The sequence below is a fragment of the Salmo trutta genome, chromosome 27 (genome assembly GCF_901001165.1).
Source record: "Salmo trutta chromosome 27, fSalTru1.1, whole genome shotgun sequence".
Classification (NCBI taxonomy): domain Eukaryota; kingdom Metazoa; phylum Chordata; class Actinopteri; order Salmoniformes; family Salmonidae; genus Salmo; species Salmo trutta.
In genome coordinates, this window is record NC_042983.1 from 25,626,307 (window position 1) to 25,647,752 (window position 21,446).

The 21,446-nt window shown below is 45.4% G+C and overlaps 1 protein-coding gene across 2 annotated transcripts; it reads right to left on the reverse strand.

The window, feature by feature from the left end:
• Window positions 1–151: 151 nt before the first annotated feature.
• fkbp15b (FKBP prolyl isomerase family member 15b) lies at window positions 152–14,025 on the reverse strand. Of its 2 annotated transcripts, XM_029717465.1 has the most exons (29): window positions 13,120–14,025; window positions 8,916–9,019; window positions 8,728–8,806; window positions 8,533–8,602; window positions 8,327–8,401; window positions 8,130–8,228; window positions 7,895–8,044; window positions 7,701–7,769; window positions 7,448–7,591; window positions 7,190–7,341; window positions 7,044–7,092; window positions 6,800–6,916; window positions 6,616–6,700; window positions 6,315–6,418; window positions 5,951–6,151; window positions 5,743–5,841; window positions 5,540–5,634; window positions 5,303–5,405; window positions 5,001–5,033; window positions 4,363–4,534; window positions 4,103–4,239; window positions 3,156–3,311; window positions 2,823–2,966; window positions 2,514–2,606; window positions 2,278–2,391; window positions 2,083–2,190; window positions 1,370–1,965; window positions 1,065–1,170; window positions 152–780 (listed from the first exon to the last, which is right to left on the reverse strand). In XM_029717465.1, the coding sequence occupies exons 1-29, from the start codon at window positions 13,167–13,169 to the stop codon at window positions 706–708; spliced, it is 3,579 nt and encodes a 1,192-aa protein (XP_029573325.1). In that variant the 5' UTR covers window positions 13,170–14,025; the 3' UTR covers window positions 152–705. The 2 variants fall into 2 exon arrangements, with proteins under 2 accessions (XP_029573325.1, XP_029573326.1); XM_029717466.1 differs by lacking the exon at window positions 5,001–5,033 and having other exon boundaries at window positions 13,120–14,023.
• Between the last annotated feature and the right edge of the window lie 7,421 nt (window positions 14,026–21,446).

The following is a 21,446-nucleotide window of genomic DNA, read 5'->3' on the forward strand; positions in this document are numbered from 1 at the left end:
TTTCATTGCAGTAAGTATGCTATAGGCTAGCGGTATCAGCATTCATTGATTGCAGGTCGTTGGTCTGATTATGGATGTCATACCAAAATGATGCAGAAATCTCTGGTGCAATATCTTGTGGAAATACAAGAAAAAAAAATTCAAGAAAGAATATGTGGACATCTTTTTTTATTTTCTGGAATGAATCTCAGCAAACATTTTTAAAAGTTAGATGTTCTTGAAGCATCAAGCCCTCATTAATACACAACAGCCTTGTAACCCTGACAACAAGCAAACAGACATCTTAAATCAAATCAGATAAATTAACATCCAAGCTACAGTAGTTAAAATACCCTAGACCATCATTTTAGTCTCGAAGACCCAATGAAAGCAACAAATTACAGGGCTAACAGATGGATTGACTTTGATTGCATGGGGGGGGGGTATTTCTGGTGGATTTCATCAGATTTAATTGATCAAAGACGGCTTTCAGGCAACAGCAATCAGGTCAGCCCTACAGATCTCAACATGGCACACAGCTCTTTCAGCACAGTGTTCAGGGCAGTCTGACAGGACGTCCTTCTCACTCACATTGTTCAGAGTTGCCTTATCTCAGAGACAGTTCACTACATGTTCTTCCAGGTATAGTCTCTTCTAGGACAGTGGAAATCATCTCTCTAGAGGATGGCCTTCAAGACTCATAAGACTTATCACTTCAGTTGTTGCTCAGCCCAGCCAGTCAAGATCTTCATCCTCTTCATCGCCAAACAGAGGGGCTGGGGGAGGTCGCCCCTTCAAGCTCTTAGAAAACATGGGGAAAGTATATCAAGTTGTGTTCAGTAATCCTATGCTGACCAACCACAAAACACTTATGAGACTGTTTGGAAATGAATGAAGTAATTCAGAACAAGTTCCTGTCATAGACATTCAACAGCAGAGGATCCTGCCACTGAATTATATCTTGAAACGAGCTTTATGTTACCTGATGTACTATTCAGTAGGCCACGTAACAGACAAACAAGGGGAACAGAAGCAGTGTGTATAAATCTGAGAGAACTGGTGTGGCTCTACTGATTCTTCCTCACCAGCTCATCCTCCTCCTCCTCAGTGGGTGGTGGTGGGGGTTTGGTTGGGGCTGTGCTCTGGAAAAATGGCTCCTTTCCATTTTCCTCTCCTACTCCCTCAGTCAGACTGAGAGAATAGAACACACAAGTGAGAATGGACGTAGAGTAGAGCAAGGAGGGAGAGCAAGGGGGGGATAGAAGGCAGAGAGAGAGGTGCAGGAATTCATGCATATTAGCAAGGGACAACAGACTTATTATGAACATAGATAAGGCTCAGTTGAATGAGACTGGGTTGTGTAGTTCACTGGTCTCTCTAGAAAACTCACCGTACTTTCCCAGGACTGTCATGCAGAGGGCTTGGTGGAGGTGGGGGCTGAGTTGGAGGACCTGTGGCTTTGGGGCTAGTTATTTCCAGTTCACCCATGGGACCCTCAATAGTCACACTCACTTTCTTCACCTCTGGGGTAATTACGTCACCTTCTGACTGACTTTCCTGTCCCATCTCAGAGGGCAGATTCTCCTCAGGGTTTATGTCAGTGGGTCCCGAAGCATTGGTGGTGTTCTCCCCCAGTGACTCGGGAGATGTTGGTCGTGGCTGGGTTGAGTGTGATTGGTGCTCTGGTTCTGTGTGGATGTCTGATGCTAGCTCCACCTTAGTCGGCTTCTCGGTCTCTGGTACTGCCTCCAGGTGAGCCCTCTCCTGCACATCTCTGGGGTCTCCCTCCCTCTGCCCAACGGCCTCACTAGGCTGCTCTGACTCTGTCCTCTGCTCCTCCTCTTCCTCCCCATTCACATGGACATCCTGTGGTGGTCTCTCCTCTCTACGCCTCACATCACTGACCTCCACCACCTCTTCTTCTTCCTTTTCACTCCGATGGGACGAAGGTCTCTCAGTAACGTTGAGCAGTTGCAACGTAACACTCTGAAGGGTCAAACACCAACATTAATTCACCCAAATCCCTTTCAGTCCATCTCCATTGTGAATAACACAGTAGTAAGATATAACAGTTTCGATAATTGTCAAGCAGAGATGCAGTACCTTTATGGTGTTGACGATTATACTGAGCACAGCGCTGCCTGTGTAGGTCTCATGTAGGTCAAACTCCCCTCTCAGAGAGTGGAACACTCCGTTCATCACACGCTTCACCTGCCAGGGCACACAGGGCTAGGGTCAAACCATGAAGTACAGGTAAGACAGACACTCAGCTGTGAAACATGTCTGTGTTCCTCTCACCTCCCCTGCAGTGTCCTCTTGGCCCCTTTGCTCTGCCAGCCTCCTTTCCAGCTCAGCCACTCGCCCCTCAAGCTTCTGTTTCATAGCAGATGACTGCTCCTCCAGGCCTGAATACTGAAAGAGAGGAGAACGAGAGAAAAGAGAGAAAGACGGTGAGTGTGTGAGAAAGAGGACTTCATTATGATATGGAGAGAGTTAGCTGCTAATGCTACACCAACGTGTAAACACATCAGTACCTTTTCTTGTAGGACCTGCAGCTCCTCGTCCTGTACCTGCTGCTGTAGCAGGCACTGCTCCTCTGAGTCCCTGCACTGCTTCAGAGCTGAGAACTGTTGGAATGTGTTAGAACCACTAAACTCTCACAGATTAAGCTACACAAGTAATTTCCCAGCCTTAGAACTTATGGAATTTCATTGTTGTATAACAACAGTAACAAATCCCCCATTAGCCACACAATATAAAAGTATGTATTAACTCAGGAGTCCAAGGGGACGTCAGGAGGGAGAAAGCTTTGTGTGCGGTATAATATGGGTTAGGCTGTTGACCTTTTTCTGTAGCTGGGTCAGACTCTGCTCCAGTGTGTCCCTTTGCTCTGCCAGTTCAGCCATCTGACGCCCCTGCTGCTCCTTGGCTGAGGCCAACGCCTGCTCACACTTCCCCTTCCACTCCTCCTCCAGCTCCGCTTGCAGCTGGAACACACACACACACACACACACACACACACACACACACACACACACACACACACACACACACACACACACACACACACACACACACACACACACACACACACACACAGAGTCAGGCGCACACGCACGCACAATTACTCTTCACCCTCTCCCCATAGACAAATATTATTACATCCTGTACAGTACCTGTTCTGAGGCTGCCTGGCCTGTGCTGGTCCTGGCCTTGCGGAGCTGTGTCTTTAGACTGTCCATGTCCTGCTGGCTGCTCCTCCTCAGCTCCTCCATCTCCTCATCACAACGCTGCCTCTCCGCCTGCCACTTCCTCTTCCTGTCTGACAGCGTCTAAGAGAAGAAAGATGAAGCTACCCTCAGACACCGATCTAATTTCAGTTTTAGGTCCTTTTCCCACGCTATTGGTGAAGGTTATGGTATAGGATTGAAGAGAACTGAGATCTGTAAGCTGGTCCTAGATCTGTGCCTTTGAGCAATTTCTACCAGAGACGTAAGCGTTGGAGGCTAAATCTAAAAGTTACGTTTTAATGTCACGTGCACAAGCACATGGTTACGATTTTCCTGGCCTTTCTTTCACACTACCTGACATAGAGGTCTTGGATGGCAGGGAGCTTGGCCCCATTAATGTACTGGGCCGCCCGCACCACCCTCTATAGCGCCAGGCAATCAAGTGCGGTGCTGTTGCCATACGAAGCAGTGATGCAGCCAGTCAAAATGCTCTCAAGGGTGCAGTTGTAGAACCTTTTTTGAGGATTTAAGGGCCCATGCCAAACCTTTTCAACCTCCCGAGGGGGAAGAGGCGCTGTGCGCATGTGAGTGGACCATTTTAGGTCCTTAGTGATTTGGACACAGAGGAAATTGAAGCTCTAGACCCGCTCCACTACAGCCCCGTCGATGTGGATGGGGGCGTGCCCACCATCCCATTTCCTGTAGTCCACGATCAGCTCCTTGGTCTTCCTGACGTTGAGGGAGAGGTTACAGACTGGGGCAAGGAGAGGTTGAAAATTACTGTGAAGATGCCGGCCAACTGATCTGCGCACGCTCTGAGAATGCGCCCTGGAATACCATCGCGCCCAGCGCCCTTGCGAGAAAACAGCCCACAGACACTGTGCCATACTCACTCGTTCCAGACTTTCTTTGTCAGTCTTCAGGTCCTGCAGCTCCTCCTCCATGTTGTTTACTCTGAGCTCTATCTCCTTGCGTTTCTGCTTCTCTGTACGGTACTGGGCCTGGCCTCGCTCTGACGTCTCCTTTAGCTCTACTCAAAAACACACCTTTAGTCTCACACCAACATAAACACACTCTCACTGGCACCTTTCTAACCAATTTAAAACAAAAACATTGTGTTTACAGCACATCATTATGTAAGAGTAGTGCAAACCTTCCAGTTGGGTCTCTAAGGAGGAGATGCATGTGCAGTGTGTGTCACTGTCCTGCAGGGCAGAGGTCAGTTTGCTCTGCAGCTCTGCAGCCCTCTGCTGGTGAGACGTGGCCTCCTGCTGCAGCTGGGACACCCGCGCTGTACACGTGGCCAGCTCCTCTGTCAGACGCACCTGAGCGACAGAGACAAGTACTGTTAGTCAGCGGTGTTGTCTGTCTATACAATACACAGTCCAAAGGCAGTTTAGGTTATTGGGACACAGCCTAACGTATTTCCTTCATGATCACTAATCTGACTGGAAATAAATCAAGATGTTGGGAACTGTCAGTGTCCAGTCCTTTTTCCAGTGGTCATGAAGGAAAGGCGACAAGGAAAGGAGGCCTTCTCAGAGTTTTGGGACACAGCCATAGACAGTGCGAGCGGACAGTGGTGATGGTGATTGGCTGGACGTGATGAGTGAGAGACAGAGTTAACATGGAGCCTGACAGCATGATCCTGTGGGAAGAAGATGACTGGTGAATTACGATGACTGATGATGAGGAGGAAAGGGCTGAAGAAAAAAAATGAAAAGTCAGCAAAAAAGGGGGACAGGAAGGAGGATGAGTGGAGGAAGGTAGAGCGAGAGCTAACAGGCTCACCTGGCCCAAGCACAGGTCCTGAGGCAGTGCATGCTGGAAAGAGAGAGCAGTCACTACTAAAAGGTCCTGAGAGGAACACAGCAGGACAAACAGCCAGGAGCTGCAGCAGTCATTCTGTTAGTGTTTTTGTCTGGGGACTAGACTAATATCCCTAAAGCCATGTTAGATACTGTAATAGAGCCGTTAAGTCACGTGAGAATAATGAGCCCTGGCTGTGAGAGTATAAGAGAAGGTTAGTTCCTCCTTGCAGGGTGATGACAGTATATACAGAAGTATAGTAGGGTGGTGGTACTGTGATCTACCTTATCCTGCTCAGCCTGCAGCACCCGGGCCTGGTTGTGTTCACTGGAGGACTTCAGGGAATCATTCCTCTGCTCCATCAGCAAGTTACTCTGCTCCATGTATCTGGACAACAACAAAAGAGACAAGCCGGCTGGACACGCAGAGAAAATCAACAGCTGTGTCTGAAATTGGTATGTGAATATGGTGCCATTTCAGATCCCCCAATGTTAACTTCTGCATCAATGTCTGTGTCTTACCTCTGGTTCTGGTTGATGAGCTCCCCAATCTTGTGGTTCTGCTCCTCTACACGTGAGCTCTTCTCAGAGACATCCTTCTTTAAAGATTCATTTTCCTGTACAGTAAATATAGTGAGATACAGTGAGAGAAAAAACATGTAGATATTTTACTGAAGTATTATTAGGGAATTAAATCCTTAACACACCCCCCAACCAGACTATACCTGAATGATTCTTTGGATGTTGTGCATAATCATGGATGTTTCCATATTGACACTGGGCATAGCCAATGAGTGGCCTCCTTGCCTCTGAAGGTCATCAACCTGTCAAATCAATGAGAAGTGAAAAACTGATTTCATACTGGAGGTGGAAATGTCTGATACAGAAAGAGAAATAATAATAATAAATAATAATAACAATAATATTGCTGACCTTTGACGCCAACTGGTCCACTTTATCAGCCACTTTGCCGACAGCCAATCGGATCTCAGTGTTGTGCTGCCGAGCTTCAGTCATGAGGAAGGAAGTGACCTCTCCAGTGCCTCCCATGTATGGCACTGTCTGGGTGGGGTAAATCTGGCCCATTTGTTGAAGTTGAGAGGGAGCCATAGAGGACTGTGGGTAGGCATAAGGCTATGAAAAAACATAAGACTGATTAAATGACGCAACAGAGAATGAAGGAAGATTCATTAGAAGGGAGGTTAGCCTTTAAGTCAGCTCTGCAGCCAATACAAAATAGCAAATTAGTTTAAATGTTTGACAGTTGAACAATGAAGATGACATTTGTCATTCTCACCTGAAAGGCATGGGCGGAGCCTGGCATCACAGGCTGCGGAGTAGCAGTTGTCATAGCGACAGGCATCAAGGCAGAGGGCGGTGCCCCATGGGGGTAGGAAAGCACTGTAGGAAAAATACACATTATGTACAAACTGAGAAATTACATCCCAGGGCATCAACAAACATCGACACACTGAAAAGAAAGCTTTATAGCAAATCTCAAGTCTAAATCGGTCTTTAAAAACTGTGACATTAGACCATTTATTGGCCAGCTAAACATGGAGAGTGATGACTCCAGCAGAGGTTGTGGCAGAGCTCACCTTGCACTGGAGCTTGGGGGGCAGGGGAGGTCTGCACAGGAGAGGGAGCAGCAGGACGCTCCTTCACTCTGGACACACTGGGGTCCTGAAGGAAGACACTGGTTATATCTAGCATCATTATCTCAGCTCATATTCTGTAGGTGCAGCTATGTGAAAATACAATCCCTTGGACCACCCATCTCACCTCCATCTCAGAGTCGCTGGAGTCTGGCTGGGAGGAGGGCCCTGCCATGAAGGGCAACATGGGTTGGCCCATCTTGGCCATGCGAGAGATCAGCTTGGCTTTGGTGGCATCTGGATTCTGGAGCCATGGGAAGATGAAGGAGTAGGTTATAACTCATCAGCCTGATAGGGCTTGGGTTACAAACAGGTCAGCTTTGCACATTTTATATTAAAGTCTAATGTTACTCAGAAGAGAAAGCACTCACTGTCAACTGTTCACTGATGGAATTCGACTTTGCCCGAAGTAGTGGTTCCCTGAAAAAGAGAGGGTGAAAACAATGAAAGAAGGACAAAGACAAGAAATGAGCTGGGGGAGATGGTTATGAGTGTTCAGGAAAGCCTGTACTCTTACCCTGGTCTCCCGGGGCTTGTAGAAGGGGGCTGAGCGGGCCCTGCTGGGAGGTCCGGGCCCAGGTTCTCCATACTGGGGGCAGGTGAGAGGGCAGCAGAGTCCCGAGACCCAGCACTGGCACGATCAGACACACTGTCCTTCGCCAACTTCAACTAAGGACACAATAGAAGAGCATGAGGAGACAAAGAAACTCATCAAATGTGACTTTTGGCTTAATGTTATCGGACAGTCCCATTTGAGAGATGCTGGACATCCTACCCGTCGTAGCTCTGCCTCAAAGATAAGTGTGCAGTCTGCTGGGACGCAGTTGGCCACTCCTTGGGAGCCGTATCCCAGACTGGGGGGTATCACCATGAGACGCCGGCCTGACTTCCTCATACCCAGCATGCCCTCCTCCCAGCCCTGACAATTAGAAAGGAGAGAGAGGAAGCTGTAAGTTCCCCATTCCCCTACTACTCTTCTTGAGAACAGAAGCTGCGCCCATACAACCTAAATGACATCAACGACTCACCTTCATCACTTTTCCAGCGCCAAGTTTCAGTCGTAGTAACTTGTCTTTGTTCAGGTTGGAGTCAAACACCTGAAACAATAGTTGAATATTACAAGACCACTGCTGTACCACTACATCCCAGGGCAAAGAGGACACACAGCAATGTGCAAATCACTGAGATCTCTAATGGCACAATAAACACAACGATATCTTACCTGTCCGATGGCATGGTTCTGCAGGAGCCAGCCTGTGTATGCCACCTCCAGGGAGTCTCCATTCTCAACCCCCTGCCCCTCCCCTAGTGTCAGGTCCTGCACCACCACCATATCTAAGGAGGGGGCGCTGTTCACTTTTGCCAAACACACCTAAATCAAAGACAAGTAGTCAATTCAATCACTTTTATACCTGTTTAATATAATACTAACTCAGAGTCCATCTGCTGTCCTTCACCTCTTTACAAAAGTCCACAGCAGCTTTGTCTGTGTCAAACATGAGGGACCAGTTCTGACGCTGGTCGTCATAAAAAGTGCAGTAGTTGCTGGGCTGAACCTGCAGAAGACAATGGGAAAGAGTAAGAGCTGAGATTCTTTAAGTGAAGCCAACTGGCTCGCTCTTCACTTGCTCAGGTTCTTCTGACACAAACTCACCGTGAAGACGAACCCAACATGAATCGTGGCCGCAGTCACTTGTTTCTGTTGACTGGCGTACAGCAAGAGTTTGTACTACGAAAAAACAGACAGGGAACTTTTACATCATTGTTAGCAAACTTGCATGATGATAAGCATGTTCAAAGAGACAGAAATCCTGAACATTTATTCACATAAAAAAAATAAAAGCACATCTCTGCTCACACCTCTCTGCTTGTGTGGTTACCCAGGACTGCAGCTCCAAGCTTTCCTTGTTTCTGATACTGTCCGTTAAGACTAAAAAAAAAGATGCACCATTAATTATGGAGTAAGTCATGAACTCAAAACAAATGAATGGGTCTCATGTCACAGGATCAACAGGGCAAAATTTTAAGTCATTTGTACAGTTTAAAGATACTCACTATTTGAAAGCATGGATAGCTGTAGCCAATAATACTGCAGGAGCACCAGGAGGGCCAGTGGGTTTCTGGGCAGGAGGTCCTGGAAATTAAAACATGCTCTATTGTCAGTAAACACATCTCAGTTTCACCTGATCATGTTAACCTAACTTTGGTCATATTTCCTTCCATTGCTAAAATTATGTTTTTACCTGGATTCAAGGTCTTCCTAGGCTGTTTAGGGGCTGTATATTGGAAGGATTCATTCCCCTGACTAGGTGCTTGGTCCAGTCCAAAAAGTGATGCCAGCTTTGCCCTGAAATAACACAGCAGGGATCATCAACTAGATTCAGCCGCAAGCTGATTTTTTTCTTGGGCGGATGGTCAAGGAGGCGGAACATACAGTGCATTCAGACCCCTTCACTTTTTCCATTACAGCCTTTTTCTAAAATGTATTTACATAGGTATTCAGACCCTTAGCTACGAGACTCGAAATTGAACTCAGGTGCATCCTGTTTCCATTGATCAACCTTGAGATGTTTCTACAACTTGATTGGAGTCCACCTGTGGTAAATTCAATTGGATTGGACATGATTTGGAAAGGCACACACGTCTATAAGTTGACAGTGCATGTCAGAGCAAAAACCAAGCCACGAGGTCGAAGGAATTGTCCGTAGAGCTCCGAGACAGGATTGTGTCGAGGCACAGATCTGGGGAAGGGTACCAAAACATTTCTGCAGCTTTGAAGGTCCCCAAGAACACAGTGGCCTCCATTCTTAAATGGAAGAAGTTTGGAACCACCAAGACTCTTCCAACTATCTCTGCAGCACTCCACCAATCAGGCCTTTATGGTAGTGGCCAGACGGAAGCCATTCCTTAGTAAAAGGCACATGACAGCCCGCTTGGAGTTTGCCAAATGGCACCTAAGGAACTCTCAGACCATGTGAAAAAAATATTCTCTGGTCTGGCGTTCATCCACCTCTGGCCTGCTCACCTCCCTACCTCTGAGGAAGCACAGTTCCCGCTCAGCCCAGTCAAAACTGTTCGCTGCTCTGGCACCCCAATGGTGGAACAAGCTCCCCCACGACGCCAGGACAGCGGAGTCAATCACCACCTTCCGGAGACACCTGAAACCACACCTCTTTAAGGAATACCTGGGACAGGATAAAGTAATCCTTCTAACCCCCCCCCTCCCCCTAAAAGATTTAGATCCACTATTGTAAAGTGGTTGTTCCACTGGATATCATAAGGTGAATGCACCAATTTGTAAGTCGCTCTGGATAAGAGCGTCTGCTAAATGACTTAAATGTAAATGTAATGTAAATGAAACCAAGATTGAACTCTTTGGCTTGAATGCCAAGCGTCATGTCTCGAGGAAACCAGGCACCGTTCATCACCTGGCCAATACCATCCCTACATTGAAGCATGGTGGTGGCAGCATTATGCTGTGGGAATGTTTTTCAGTGGCAGGGACTGGGATACTAGTCAGGATCAAGGGAAAGTTGAACAGCGCAAAATAGAGATCCTTGATGAAAACCTGCTCCAGAGCACTCAGGACCTCAAACTGGGGCGAAGGTTCACCTTCCAACAGGACAACAACCCTAAGCACAGCCAAAACAATGCAGGAGTGGCTTCGGGAAAAGTCTCTGAATGTCCTTGAGTGGCCCAGCCAGAGCTCGGACTTGAACCTGATCGAACATCTCTGGAGAGACCTGAACATAGCTGTGCAGCGACGCTCCCCATCCAACCTGGCAGAGCTTGAGAGGATCTGCAGAGAAGAATGGGAGAAACTCCCCAAATACAGGTGTGCCAAGCTTGTAGCATCATACCCAAGACTTGTGGCTGTAAACGCTGCCAAAGGTGCTTCAACAAAGTACTGAGTTAAGGGTCTGAGAATACTTATGTAAATGTGATATCAGTTTTCTATAAATTTGCAAAAATGTCATTATGGGGTATTGTGTATAGATGGATTTAGGGGGAAAAAGTTTTCATTTTAGAATTGAAGGGGTCTGAATACTTTCCGAATGTACTGTAATTACAAATAATTTGTAGACTGCAAATTGACCGCAAGAAGCCCAAACAGAGAAAATAGTTGACTAAAACATAATTTCTAACCTTGCTTACATTTGTATACAATCACATATCTCTATAATGTGTGGGAATACTTTTAAACAGATTTCCAAAAGTAAAAACACTTAGAGCTGATGTGCAGTCTCATGTCCAACAAGTAAAAATAAAACACTCTAAACTTGCGGTACCAAATTATATATATAGTGTTATTTAGGTTATTTCTGCGAGCCCATAATATGCAAAAGCCCTATTGGTGTAATGAGGTAGGTCTACTAGGCTCTCTCCTAAGTGAAGTTCAAAAGAGAACACATATGTTCCATAGAGACAAAAAAAAACATCTCATTGGATGAAAAGCAAACACTATTCTGTCAATTCAGTTGTTGCCGTTTCAAGGTCAACAATTTTCTTGCTTCCTGTTCCTGATTTCAGCTGACAACAAATTGAAGTGAAAAGTTATTTATATTGAGCACAGAACAAAAGCCTCATGCCTGGTTTATACAGCCACCACACACTGTACATCAAGACCCATGCCCACACAACAGAGAAAAGCTGCTCTTATGAGCCCTAACATCTGAAAATGACTGAGGATTTCCAAATCCCAAAGTAACTGCATCCAACAAGTCAAAATGCAAAAATGACGTGTTCATGTTAATAAGTCAAATAGCCCATTTCCACATTTAACAGGTTGTTGAATGAAAGGTGAATGTAGGTTGTTATAACAGCAGCTCTTACTACGATACAATAATCGTACACACTAGAATAGCTTACATCATCAGGTATTGCACCATCATCTCTAACAATATGTTGCCATAACTGAAGCATAAATACATCACAAGAATATTCACATGCTTTCCAGCAGAAGAACCATATCACAAATTCACACCATGACCTTCCTCAACTGCCACAGAGACCACCAGCGGCAAATTAATGCTTTGTTCATTATCGAGATGAAAAACATTAGGTTTCATTTGAACATTTCCCTCCAGAGCAGGGCCATACTGACCCTTGGATCTCCCTCCAAAGGTAGTCATTTTCCCTCAGAGCAGAAGACATGGTGGGCACCTTGAGGCCTGGGTCTGCTGACGACTGGTGGTGAAGAGTAGCCCGTTTAGCCACTTGTAAGACAGACAGGCATGGGCCACAGACAGGCATGGGCCACCCAACAACACACTAAGTTTCAGTGTTGCCACTCTAAGCGATACCCTCCTCTCCTTTCCCCAATGTCTTGCTCTCCAATGCAGTCACACCACCATGGCAGATTTGACACCATATCACTGGAAGAGCTGTGGAGCTCTGGCTCAGTGTGCTGTCCAGTTTGTTGAGCTGAGCTGAAGGAGCAGGCAGCCCTCGCCCTACTGGCCCTAATTAGCAGCATGTGAGAGGAATTAGGAGCCACAACCCTAGCCTCCCCCTCCTTCACTGCTCCTGGCCCAGACAAGCTTTATTCCTCCAAATCATATTAGTCGAGGGAACAATTGCCCCACTAGCCAGGAAATGTTAGAAAGCAAAACAACATGCCCTAGTTGGCAGTTAGCCTGCATTGTTCAAGTGATTGAATAGCTATGAACTTCAGATGAGACATAGCAGACCTATTAATTCAGCAACTGTGGTACCAAACCTCGAACTGAAGTCGGGCTCACAGCCAAATGGGAAAACATATTGGGGTGAAATCAAACTACCCAAAACATAGGATATAGCAAATACAGTGACCTGCAACTGAACCAGTTGCATGAGACACCTACTGTACATGCAAATCCAATGCATTACTGTCTCTGGGTGAGAGGTGGAGGACAAAGCCTGTCTCAGAACACAGGGCTCTAACTGAGGATGAGCGAAGTGTAAGGCGAAGTCACTCTTTCATTCGATTTATATTGTGCAAGGCATGCGCCCGACTAGCTCAAATCCGTAAAATCTAAACGTATTGGTCACATACACATGATTGGCAGATGTTATTGCGAGTGTAGCGAAATGCTTGTGCTTCTTGTTCCGACAGTGCAGCAATATCAACAAGTAATCTAACAGTATACCAGACTGTGTGTGAGTGGGCTTGACTACTTTACATTGTTGGTGAATTCGGGGGTAGTTGGCTACAGTGTCAATCAAAAATCATTTCGCGCTAGCCATTTTCCATAGCATCCGTGCAGTTTTTGTCAGTGGGTGCAGTAACTAACTAGCTCTGTGAAAATTATAGCCTAGCCTACTTCAATTCAGGAAGTGTCTAAAAAAAAAGCAAACAAGCAAGATATCTTAGCTTCCATTAGCTACAAAAAAGCACAGCTTCATGTAAAAAAAAATTGTTTAGCTAGATTGATATTAGCCAGTTAGCCTGAAAGAAAGCAAACTCACCCTCCAGTAGGCGACAGAAAATCTCCATCCTCGTCGTCAGCGGCAAACATTTTGAATGTACTTTCTTTCTTGTAGCAATAATAATTCTCAAATATTATGATTTGTCTTGGGTTGATAAATATAATACTTATTGAGAAATAACAACGCTAGGACACCCACTAATCTCTCTTCCTGTTTCTTCTGAACATCAGCTGACATATCACCTGATCCATGGTACTGTGAATTGTTCTGCTCCGGGGTAATGGCCTTATTTCCCTTTTACGACATAATGTAAATAACGCGATGCACTCTGGGATCATTAGGTAAAAGGTAAACAAAGCAATTTAACATGTTTGCACTAAAATATCGAGTAAAAAGACATGTAGGGAGCCACCCTTCCAACACCTGTTATAGAAGATAATGACGTCTCATACGTTGGCTACAATGTAGAGGGTTTTCTGCGTCGAAAATCGATAAGAAACGCTTAACTTGTTAGTAACAAGGTTAGCTAGTCGATTATACTGGTAGCGTAGCTAACTAGCGTTGTCTATCTGATTTCACCGTTGCCAGCTTACTAGCTAACTTTACCAATGTAAGGTTGAATTCTCACTCTACCTACCAGTTGTCCAACACAATTCAACAAATTGAGCATTATGTTTTATACCCAAGTCCAATGTTATAGACTTTCAAAATAAACACAAGCCGTGGTGGACATGATGCTCTTCTTTTATGGTATTGTACCGACCCTGAGTTTATAAGCGCGGATATCGACTCTGCCGCGGAGCATGCTTTTGGGGCACAATCGATAGCGCGCTGGACTTCAGGCTAGAAGGTCGGGGGTTCGAGGCCTGCTCCCTGCCTGTTTCATTACAGTATATTGTCGATAGCCATCTACTGTGCTGGATGAAAACAGGAGTCCCAAAAATGGAACAAAATACCCCCAAAAAATAAATACACTAAACTAAATCAAACGAATCTGACAGGCTCAATGGGGAACCTGAGAGGGCGTGTCTTCTGGCGCCAGTACCCCTTGCAAGTCTTCAGATGTAAAATCCTTAAGTCCCCATACCTTTTCTGCCACAGTAATGTCCAGTTTCTTAGATTTGTGCTGTACAGTTAATAAATGTGGCAACGAATGCCACAAAATCCACCTTTTTAACACACAGGGTATCTCTTGACTGGCAGCAAACATTTACTTCTGGCTGTGGTGCGTCCACGACCATCTTCGCTAACATCACTTATTTTCTCTATTTTTATCGCCTCCGCATAGGAGATTCGATTGTTAGAACGGTTAATCTACAGGAACTCGGGATCAGGATCCCCACCACAATTGCAGCACAGTCGTCCTACACACAGTTCTTCAATATACTCTGTCTGTCTGCACACACTTGAAACATGGACAAATCCTTTACAAGTCTTACACTGCAATGGTTTGGGTCGAAAGCTCTTATAGTGTATCTTACATAACCAAGCTTCACATGCGTAGGTATTTGGTCTTTATCAAAAAACAACAGGACTGACAGACTTTCTTATTTTTCTCCATTCACCCATCGGGTCAGACGCCTGGCATCAACACCAGGAATTTTGTTCAGGTATTCAACCTGAACATCTGTCGTCACCCCTTAGACCAGTGCTCTACTCTGAAGTTCAAAACCCAAAACTTATGTTTTTCGGATTCTTTTGAGGTGCACTGCAATCTTACTGTTTTTCAGAAATACACTTAATCAAAATAAGACCAGTCCTGGTCAATCTGACAGACCCCTCTTTTCCCAGCACATAACAAACAGTACTTAAATATTTTCTACACCTCAAACTGGTTTCCCACAAACGCATCCCAACAAGAAGGGATTAATTATCATTCATACACGTATCCTCACTCCAATTTTAGACAATTCCCTTTTTGTTCCGGTTTTTGCTACTACTGTTGTCCTTTCAGACATTCGTCTTCACCGACTTTCCTCGATGTGCTGCTTGATTCGAACTCAGCATCCACTTCCGCTAACTTTCTCGTCTGCAGCTTTCCAACCAATCATCCAACCTCAACCCTTTCTCCCGATTGGCTCATCTGTAAACGCATTAGATAAATGAGACTAACCATGTTGTGAACTGCTAGAGACCCTTTTCCAGCATTTGACACACAGACGTCACACACAGATGAGCTTGACTCTTGGCCATCGCCATCTGCGCACGTTCAACATAGCCTAGATTTACGTTTTTATTACTTCTAAACAAAATGACGTTTTGGGGTTCTCATACGGTAACAATGATGATTGATTCTTGCTTGAACAGTCGCTAAGATTATATTTGGTTGTGATCTTTGCAAAATAACTATTTTGGATGCAGCCGTTTTTAGCTAGAATGCTATTGCTCATTGATATGGGCTGTAGCAAAAGCTAGCCAAATAGTCATTTTACTGGTTGAGTGTTTTTTGAATATAATGCATTTGTGATGATGTCACAAACATTATATTAAGCAGGACATTCATACGAGCCGTAAAATCCAATTATAATCCAAAGGTAGTGTGAAATGCACTCATAAGCAACATGTAAATAATAGTTTTTTTTGCTGGCGTTCTATAGGAACTACACCTTGTACCACACAGGACTGTTCTGCTAGCACAGACTGGAATATGTTCCGGGATTCATCGAATGGCATTGAGGAGGAAACCACCTCAGTCATCGGCTTCATCAATAAGTGTATCGACTACATCGTTCCCACAGTGACCGTACGTAGATATCCCAACCAGAAGCCATGGATTACAGGCAGCGTCCGCATCGAGCTAAAGGCTAGAGCTAACGCTTTCAAGGAGCGGGACACTAATCCGGACGCTTATAAAAATCCCGCTATGCTCTGAGACGAACCATCAAACAAGCAAAGCGTCAATACGGGATTAAGATTGAATCCTACTACACCGGCTCTGACACTCATCGGATGTGGCAGAGCTTGAAAACTATTACGGACTACAAAGGGAAACCCAGATGCGAGCTGCCCAGTGACGCGAGCCTACCAGACGAACTAAATGCCTTTTATACTCGCTTCGAGGCAAGCAACACTGAAGAATGCACAAGAGCACCAGCTGTTCTGGACAACTGTGTGATAACACTCTCGGAAGCCAATGTGAGCAAGACCTTTATACAGGTCAACATTCACAAAGTTGCGGGGCCAGATGGATTACCAGGACGTGTACTCAAAGCATGCGCGGACCAACTGGCAAGTGTCTTCACTGTCATTTTCAAACTCTCCCTGTCTGAGTCTGTAATACCTACATGTTTCAAGCAGACCAAAATAGTCCCTGTGCCCAAGGAAGTGAAGGTAACCTGCCTAAATGATTACCGCCCCGTAGCACTCATGTCAATAGCCATGAAGTGCTTTGAAAGGCTGGTCATGGCTCACATCAACAGCATCCTCCCGGATACCCTAGACCCACTCCAATTCGCATACCGCCCCAACAGATCCACAGATGACGCAATCTCAATCGCACTCCACATTACCCTTTCCCACCTGGACAAAAGGAACACTTACAGTTGAAGTCGGAAGTATACATACACCTTAGCCAAATACATTTAAACTCAGTTTTTCACAATTCCTGGCATTTAATCCTAGTAAAAATTATCTGTTTTAGGTCAGTTAAGATCACCACTTTATTTTAAGAATGTGAAATGTCAGAATAATAGTAAAGATAATTATTTATTTCAGCTTGTATTTCTTTCATCACATTCCCAGTGGGTCAGAAGTTTACATACACTCAATTAGTATTTGGTAGCATTGCCTTTCAATTGTTTAACTTGGGTCAAACGTTTTGGGTAGCCTTCCACAAGCTTCCCACAAGTTGGGTGAATTTGGCCCATTCCTCCTGACAGAGCTGGTGTAACTGAGTCAGGTTTGTAGGCCTCCTTGCTCGCACATGCTTTTTCAGTTCTTCCCACAAATTGTCTATAGGATTGAGGTCAAGGCTTTGTGATGGCCACTCCAATACCTTGACTTTGTTGTCCTTAAGCCATTTTGCCACAACTTTGGAAGTATGCTTGGGGTCATTGTCCATTTGGAAGACCCATTTGCGACCAAGCTTTAACTTCCTGACTGATGACGTGAGATGTTGCTTCAATATATCCACATCATTTTTCTCCCTCATGATGCCATCTATTTTGTGAAGTGCACCAGTCCCTCCTGCAACAAAGCACACCCACAACATGATGCTGCCACCCCCGTGCTTCACGGTTGGGATGGTGTTCTTCAGCTTGCAAGCCTCCCCCTTTTTCCTCCAAACATAATGATGGTCATTATGGCCAAACAGTTCTATTTTTGTTTCATCAGACCAGAGGACATGTCTCCAAAAAGTACGCTCTTTGTCCCCATGTGCATTTGCAAATCGTAGTCTGGCTTTTTTATGGCGGTTTTGGAGCAGTGGCTTCTTCCTTGCTGAGCAGCCTTTCAGGTTATGTCGATATAGGACTCGTTTTACTGTGGATATAGATACTTTGTACCCGTTTCCTCCAGCATCTTCACAAGGTCTGTGAAGATGAAAATCTGGACCCCTACAAATCAGCCGGGCTAGACAATCTGTACCCTTTCTTTCAAAAATTATCTGCCGAAATTGTTGCAACCCCTATTACTAGCCTGTTCAACCTCTCTTTCGTGTCGTCTGAGATTCCTAAAGATTGGAAAGCAGCTGCTGTCATCCCCCTCTTCAAAGGAGGGGACACTCTTAACCCAAACTAATACCGACCTATATCTATCCTACCCTGCCTTTCTAAGGTCTTCGAAAGCCAAGTCAACAAACAGATTTCCGACCATTTCGAATCCCACCGCACCTTCTCCGCTATGCAATCTGGTTTCAGAGCTGGTCATGGGTGCACCTCAGCCACGCTCAAGGTCCTAAACGATATCGTAACCGCCATCGATAAGAAACAATACTGTGCTGCCGTATTCATTGACCTGGCCAAGGCTTTCGACTCAGTCAATCACCACATCCTCATCGGCAGACTCAATAGCCTTGGTTTCTCAAATGATTGCCTCGCCTGGTTCACCAACTACTTCTCTGATAGAGTTCAATGTCAAATCGGATGGCCTGTTGTCCGGGCCTCTGGTAGTCTCTATGGGGGTGCCACAGGGTTCAATTCTTGGGCCAACTCTTTTCTCTGTATACATCAATGATGTCGCTCTTGCTGCTGGTGAGTCTCTGATCCACCTCTACGCAGACGACACCATTCTGTATACTTCTGGCCCTTCTTTGGACACTGTGTTAACAACCCTCCAAACGAGCTTCAAGGCCATACAACTCTCCTTCCGTGGCCTCCAACTGCTCTTAAATACAAGTAAAACTAAATGCATGCTCTTCAACCGATCGCTGCCTGCCACTGCCCGCCCTTTCAGCATCACTACTCTGGACGGTTCTGACTTAGAATATGTGGACAACTACAAATACCTAGGTGTCTGGTTAGACTGTAAGCTCTCCTTCCAGACTCACATCAAACATCTCCAATCCAAAGTTAAATCTAGAATTGGCTTCCTATTTTGCAACAAAGCATCCTTCACTCATGCTGCCAAACATACCCTCGTAAAACTGACCATACTACCGATCCTCGACTTTGGCGATGTCATTTACAAAATAGCCTCCAATACCCTACTCAATAAACTGGATGCAGTCTATCACAGTGCCATCCGTTTTGTCACCAAAGCCCCATATACTACCCACCACTGCGACCTGTACACTCTCGTTGGGTTGCCCTCGCTTCATACTTGTCTCCAAACCCACTGGCTCCAGGTAATCTACAAGACCCTGCTAGGTAAAGTCCCCCCTTATCTCCGCTCACTGGTCACCATAGCAGCACCCACCTGTAGCACACGCTCCAGCAGGTATATCTCTCTGGTCACCCCCAAAGCCAATTCCTCCTTTGGCCGTCTCTCCTTCCAGTTCTCTGCTGCCAATGACTGGAACAAACTACAAAAACCTCTGAAACTGGAAACACTTATCTCCCTCACTAGCTTTAAGCACCAGCTGTCAGAGCAGCTCACAGATCACTGCACCTGTACATAGCCCATCTATAATTTAGCCCATACAACTACCTCTTCCCCTACTGTATTTATTTATTTTGCTCCTTTGCACCCCATTATTTCTATTTCTACTTTGCACTTTCTTCCACTACAAATCTACCATTCCAGTGTTTTACTTGCTATATTGTATTTACTTTGCCACATGGCCTTTTTTGCCTTTACCTCCCTTATCTCACCTCATTTGCTCACATTGTATATAGACTTATTTTTCTACTGTATTATTGACTGTATGTTTGTTTTACTCCATGTGTAACTCTGTGTTGTTGTATGTGTCGAACTGCTTTGCTTTATCTTGGCCAGGTCGCAATTGTAAATGAGAACTTGTTCTCAACTTGCCTACCTGGTTAAATAAAGGTGAAAAATAAATAAAAAGGTCCTTTGCTGTTGTTCTGGGATTGATTTGCACTTTTCGCACCAAAGTACGTTCATCTCTAGGAGACAGAACGCGTCTCCTTCCTGAGTGGTATGACGGCTGCGTGGTCCCAAGGTGTTTATACTTGCGTACTATTGTTTGTACAGAGGAACGTGGTACCTTCAGGCGATTGGAAATTGCTCCCAAGGATGAACCAGACTTGTGGAGGTCTACAATTTGTTTTCTGAGGTCTTGGCTGATTTCTTTGGATTTTCCCATGACATCAAGCAAAGAGGCACTGAGTTTGAAGGTAGGCCTTGAAATACATCCACAGGTACACCTCCAATTGACTCAAATGATGTCAATTAGCCTATCAGAAGCTTCTAAAGCCACAACATAATTTTCTGGAATTTTCCAAGCTGTTTAAAGGCACAGTCAACTTAGTGTATGTAAACTTCTGACCCACTGGAATTGTGATACAGTGAATTATAAATGAAATAATCTGTCTGTAAACAATTGTTGGAAAAATGACTTGTCTCATGCACAAAGTATATGTCCTAACCGACTTGCCAAAACTATACTTTGTTAACAAGAAATTTGTGGAGTGGTTGAAAAACAAGTTTTACTGACTCCAACCTAAGTGTATGTAAACTTCCGACTTCAACTGTATGTGAGAATACTGTTCATTGACTACAGCTCAGCGTTCAACACCATAGTTCTCACAAAGCTCATCACCCTGGGACTTAACACCTCCTTCTGCAACTGGATCCTGGACTTCCTGATGAGCCGCCCCCAGGTGGTAAGAGTTGGCAACAACACGTTTACCACGCTGATCCTCAACACGGGCCCTTCAGGGTTGTGTACTTAGTCCCATCCTGTACTCCCTGTTCACCCACGACTGCGTGGGTGAACTATTCCAACACCATCATGAAGTTTGGTGACGACACAACAGTGGTAGGCCTGATCACCGACAACGATGAGACAGCCTATAGGGAGGAAGTCAGCGACCTGGAAGTGTGGTGCCAGGACAACAACCTCTCCCTCCATATGAGCAAGACAAAGTAGCTGATCGTGGACTACAGGAAAAGGTTGGCCGAACAGGCCTCCATTCTCATCGGACATGGCTGTAGTGGAGCGGGTTGAGAGTTTCAAGTTCCTTGGTGTCCACATCACCAACAAACTAACATGGTCCAAACACACCAAGACAGTCGTGAAGAGGGCACGACAACACCCTTTCCCCCGCAGGAGACTGAAAATATTTGGCATGGGTCCCCAGATCCTCAAAAAGTTCTACAGCTACACCATCGAGAGCATCCTGACCAGTTGCATCACTGCCTGGTATGGCAGCTGTTCGATTCCTGACCGTAATGCGCTACAGAGGGTAGTTCGTACTGCCCGGGACGTCACTGGGGCCAAGCATCCTGCCATCCAGGACATATATACTAGGCGGTGTCAGAGGAAAGCCGAAAAAATTGTCAGAGACTCCAGTCACCCAAGTCATAGACTGTTTTCTCTGCTACCACACAGCAGGAGGTAAAGGAGCGCCAAGTCTAGGACCAAAAGTCTCCTTAACAGCTTCTACCCTCAAGCCATAAGACTGCTGAACAATTAATCAAATGGCCACTAGACTATTTTAAATTGACCCGTCCCCCCCATTTGTTTTGTACACTGCTGCTACTCACTGTTTATTATCTATGCATAGTCAATTCACCCCTAGCTACATTTACAAATTACCTCTACTAACCTGTGCACCCCGCACATTGACTTGTCCTCCACCAATTTACGCAGATCGCCCTTGTGTGGCAATGTTTGTAAATACAGAAAGGGGTCTATTGAGAAACTCTTTACAGTCATGTTTCCGTTTGTCACACGGTTGTAGCTTTTCATGGTGATAGCTTTTCTAACACAGCGAGTGCAGGTCCAGGGTCAGTTTATTCTAATG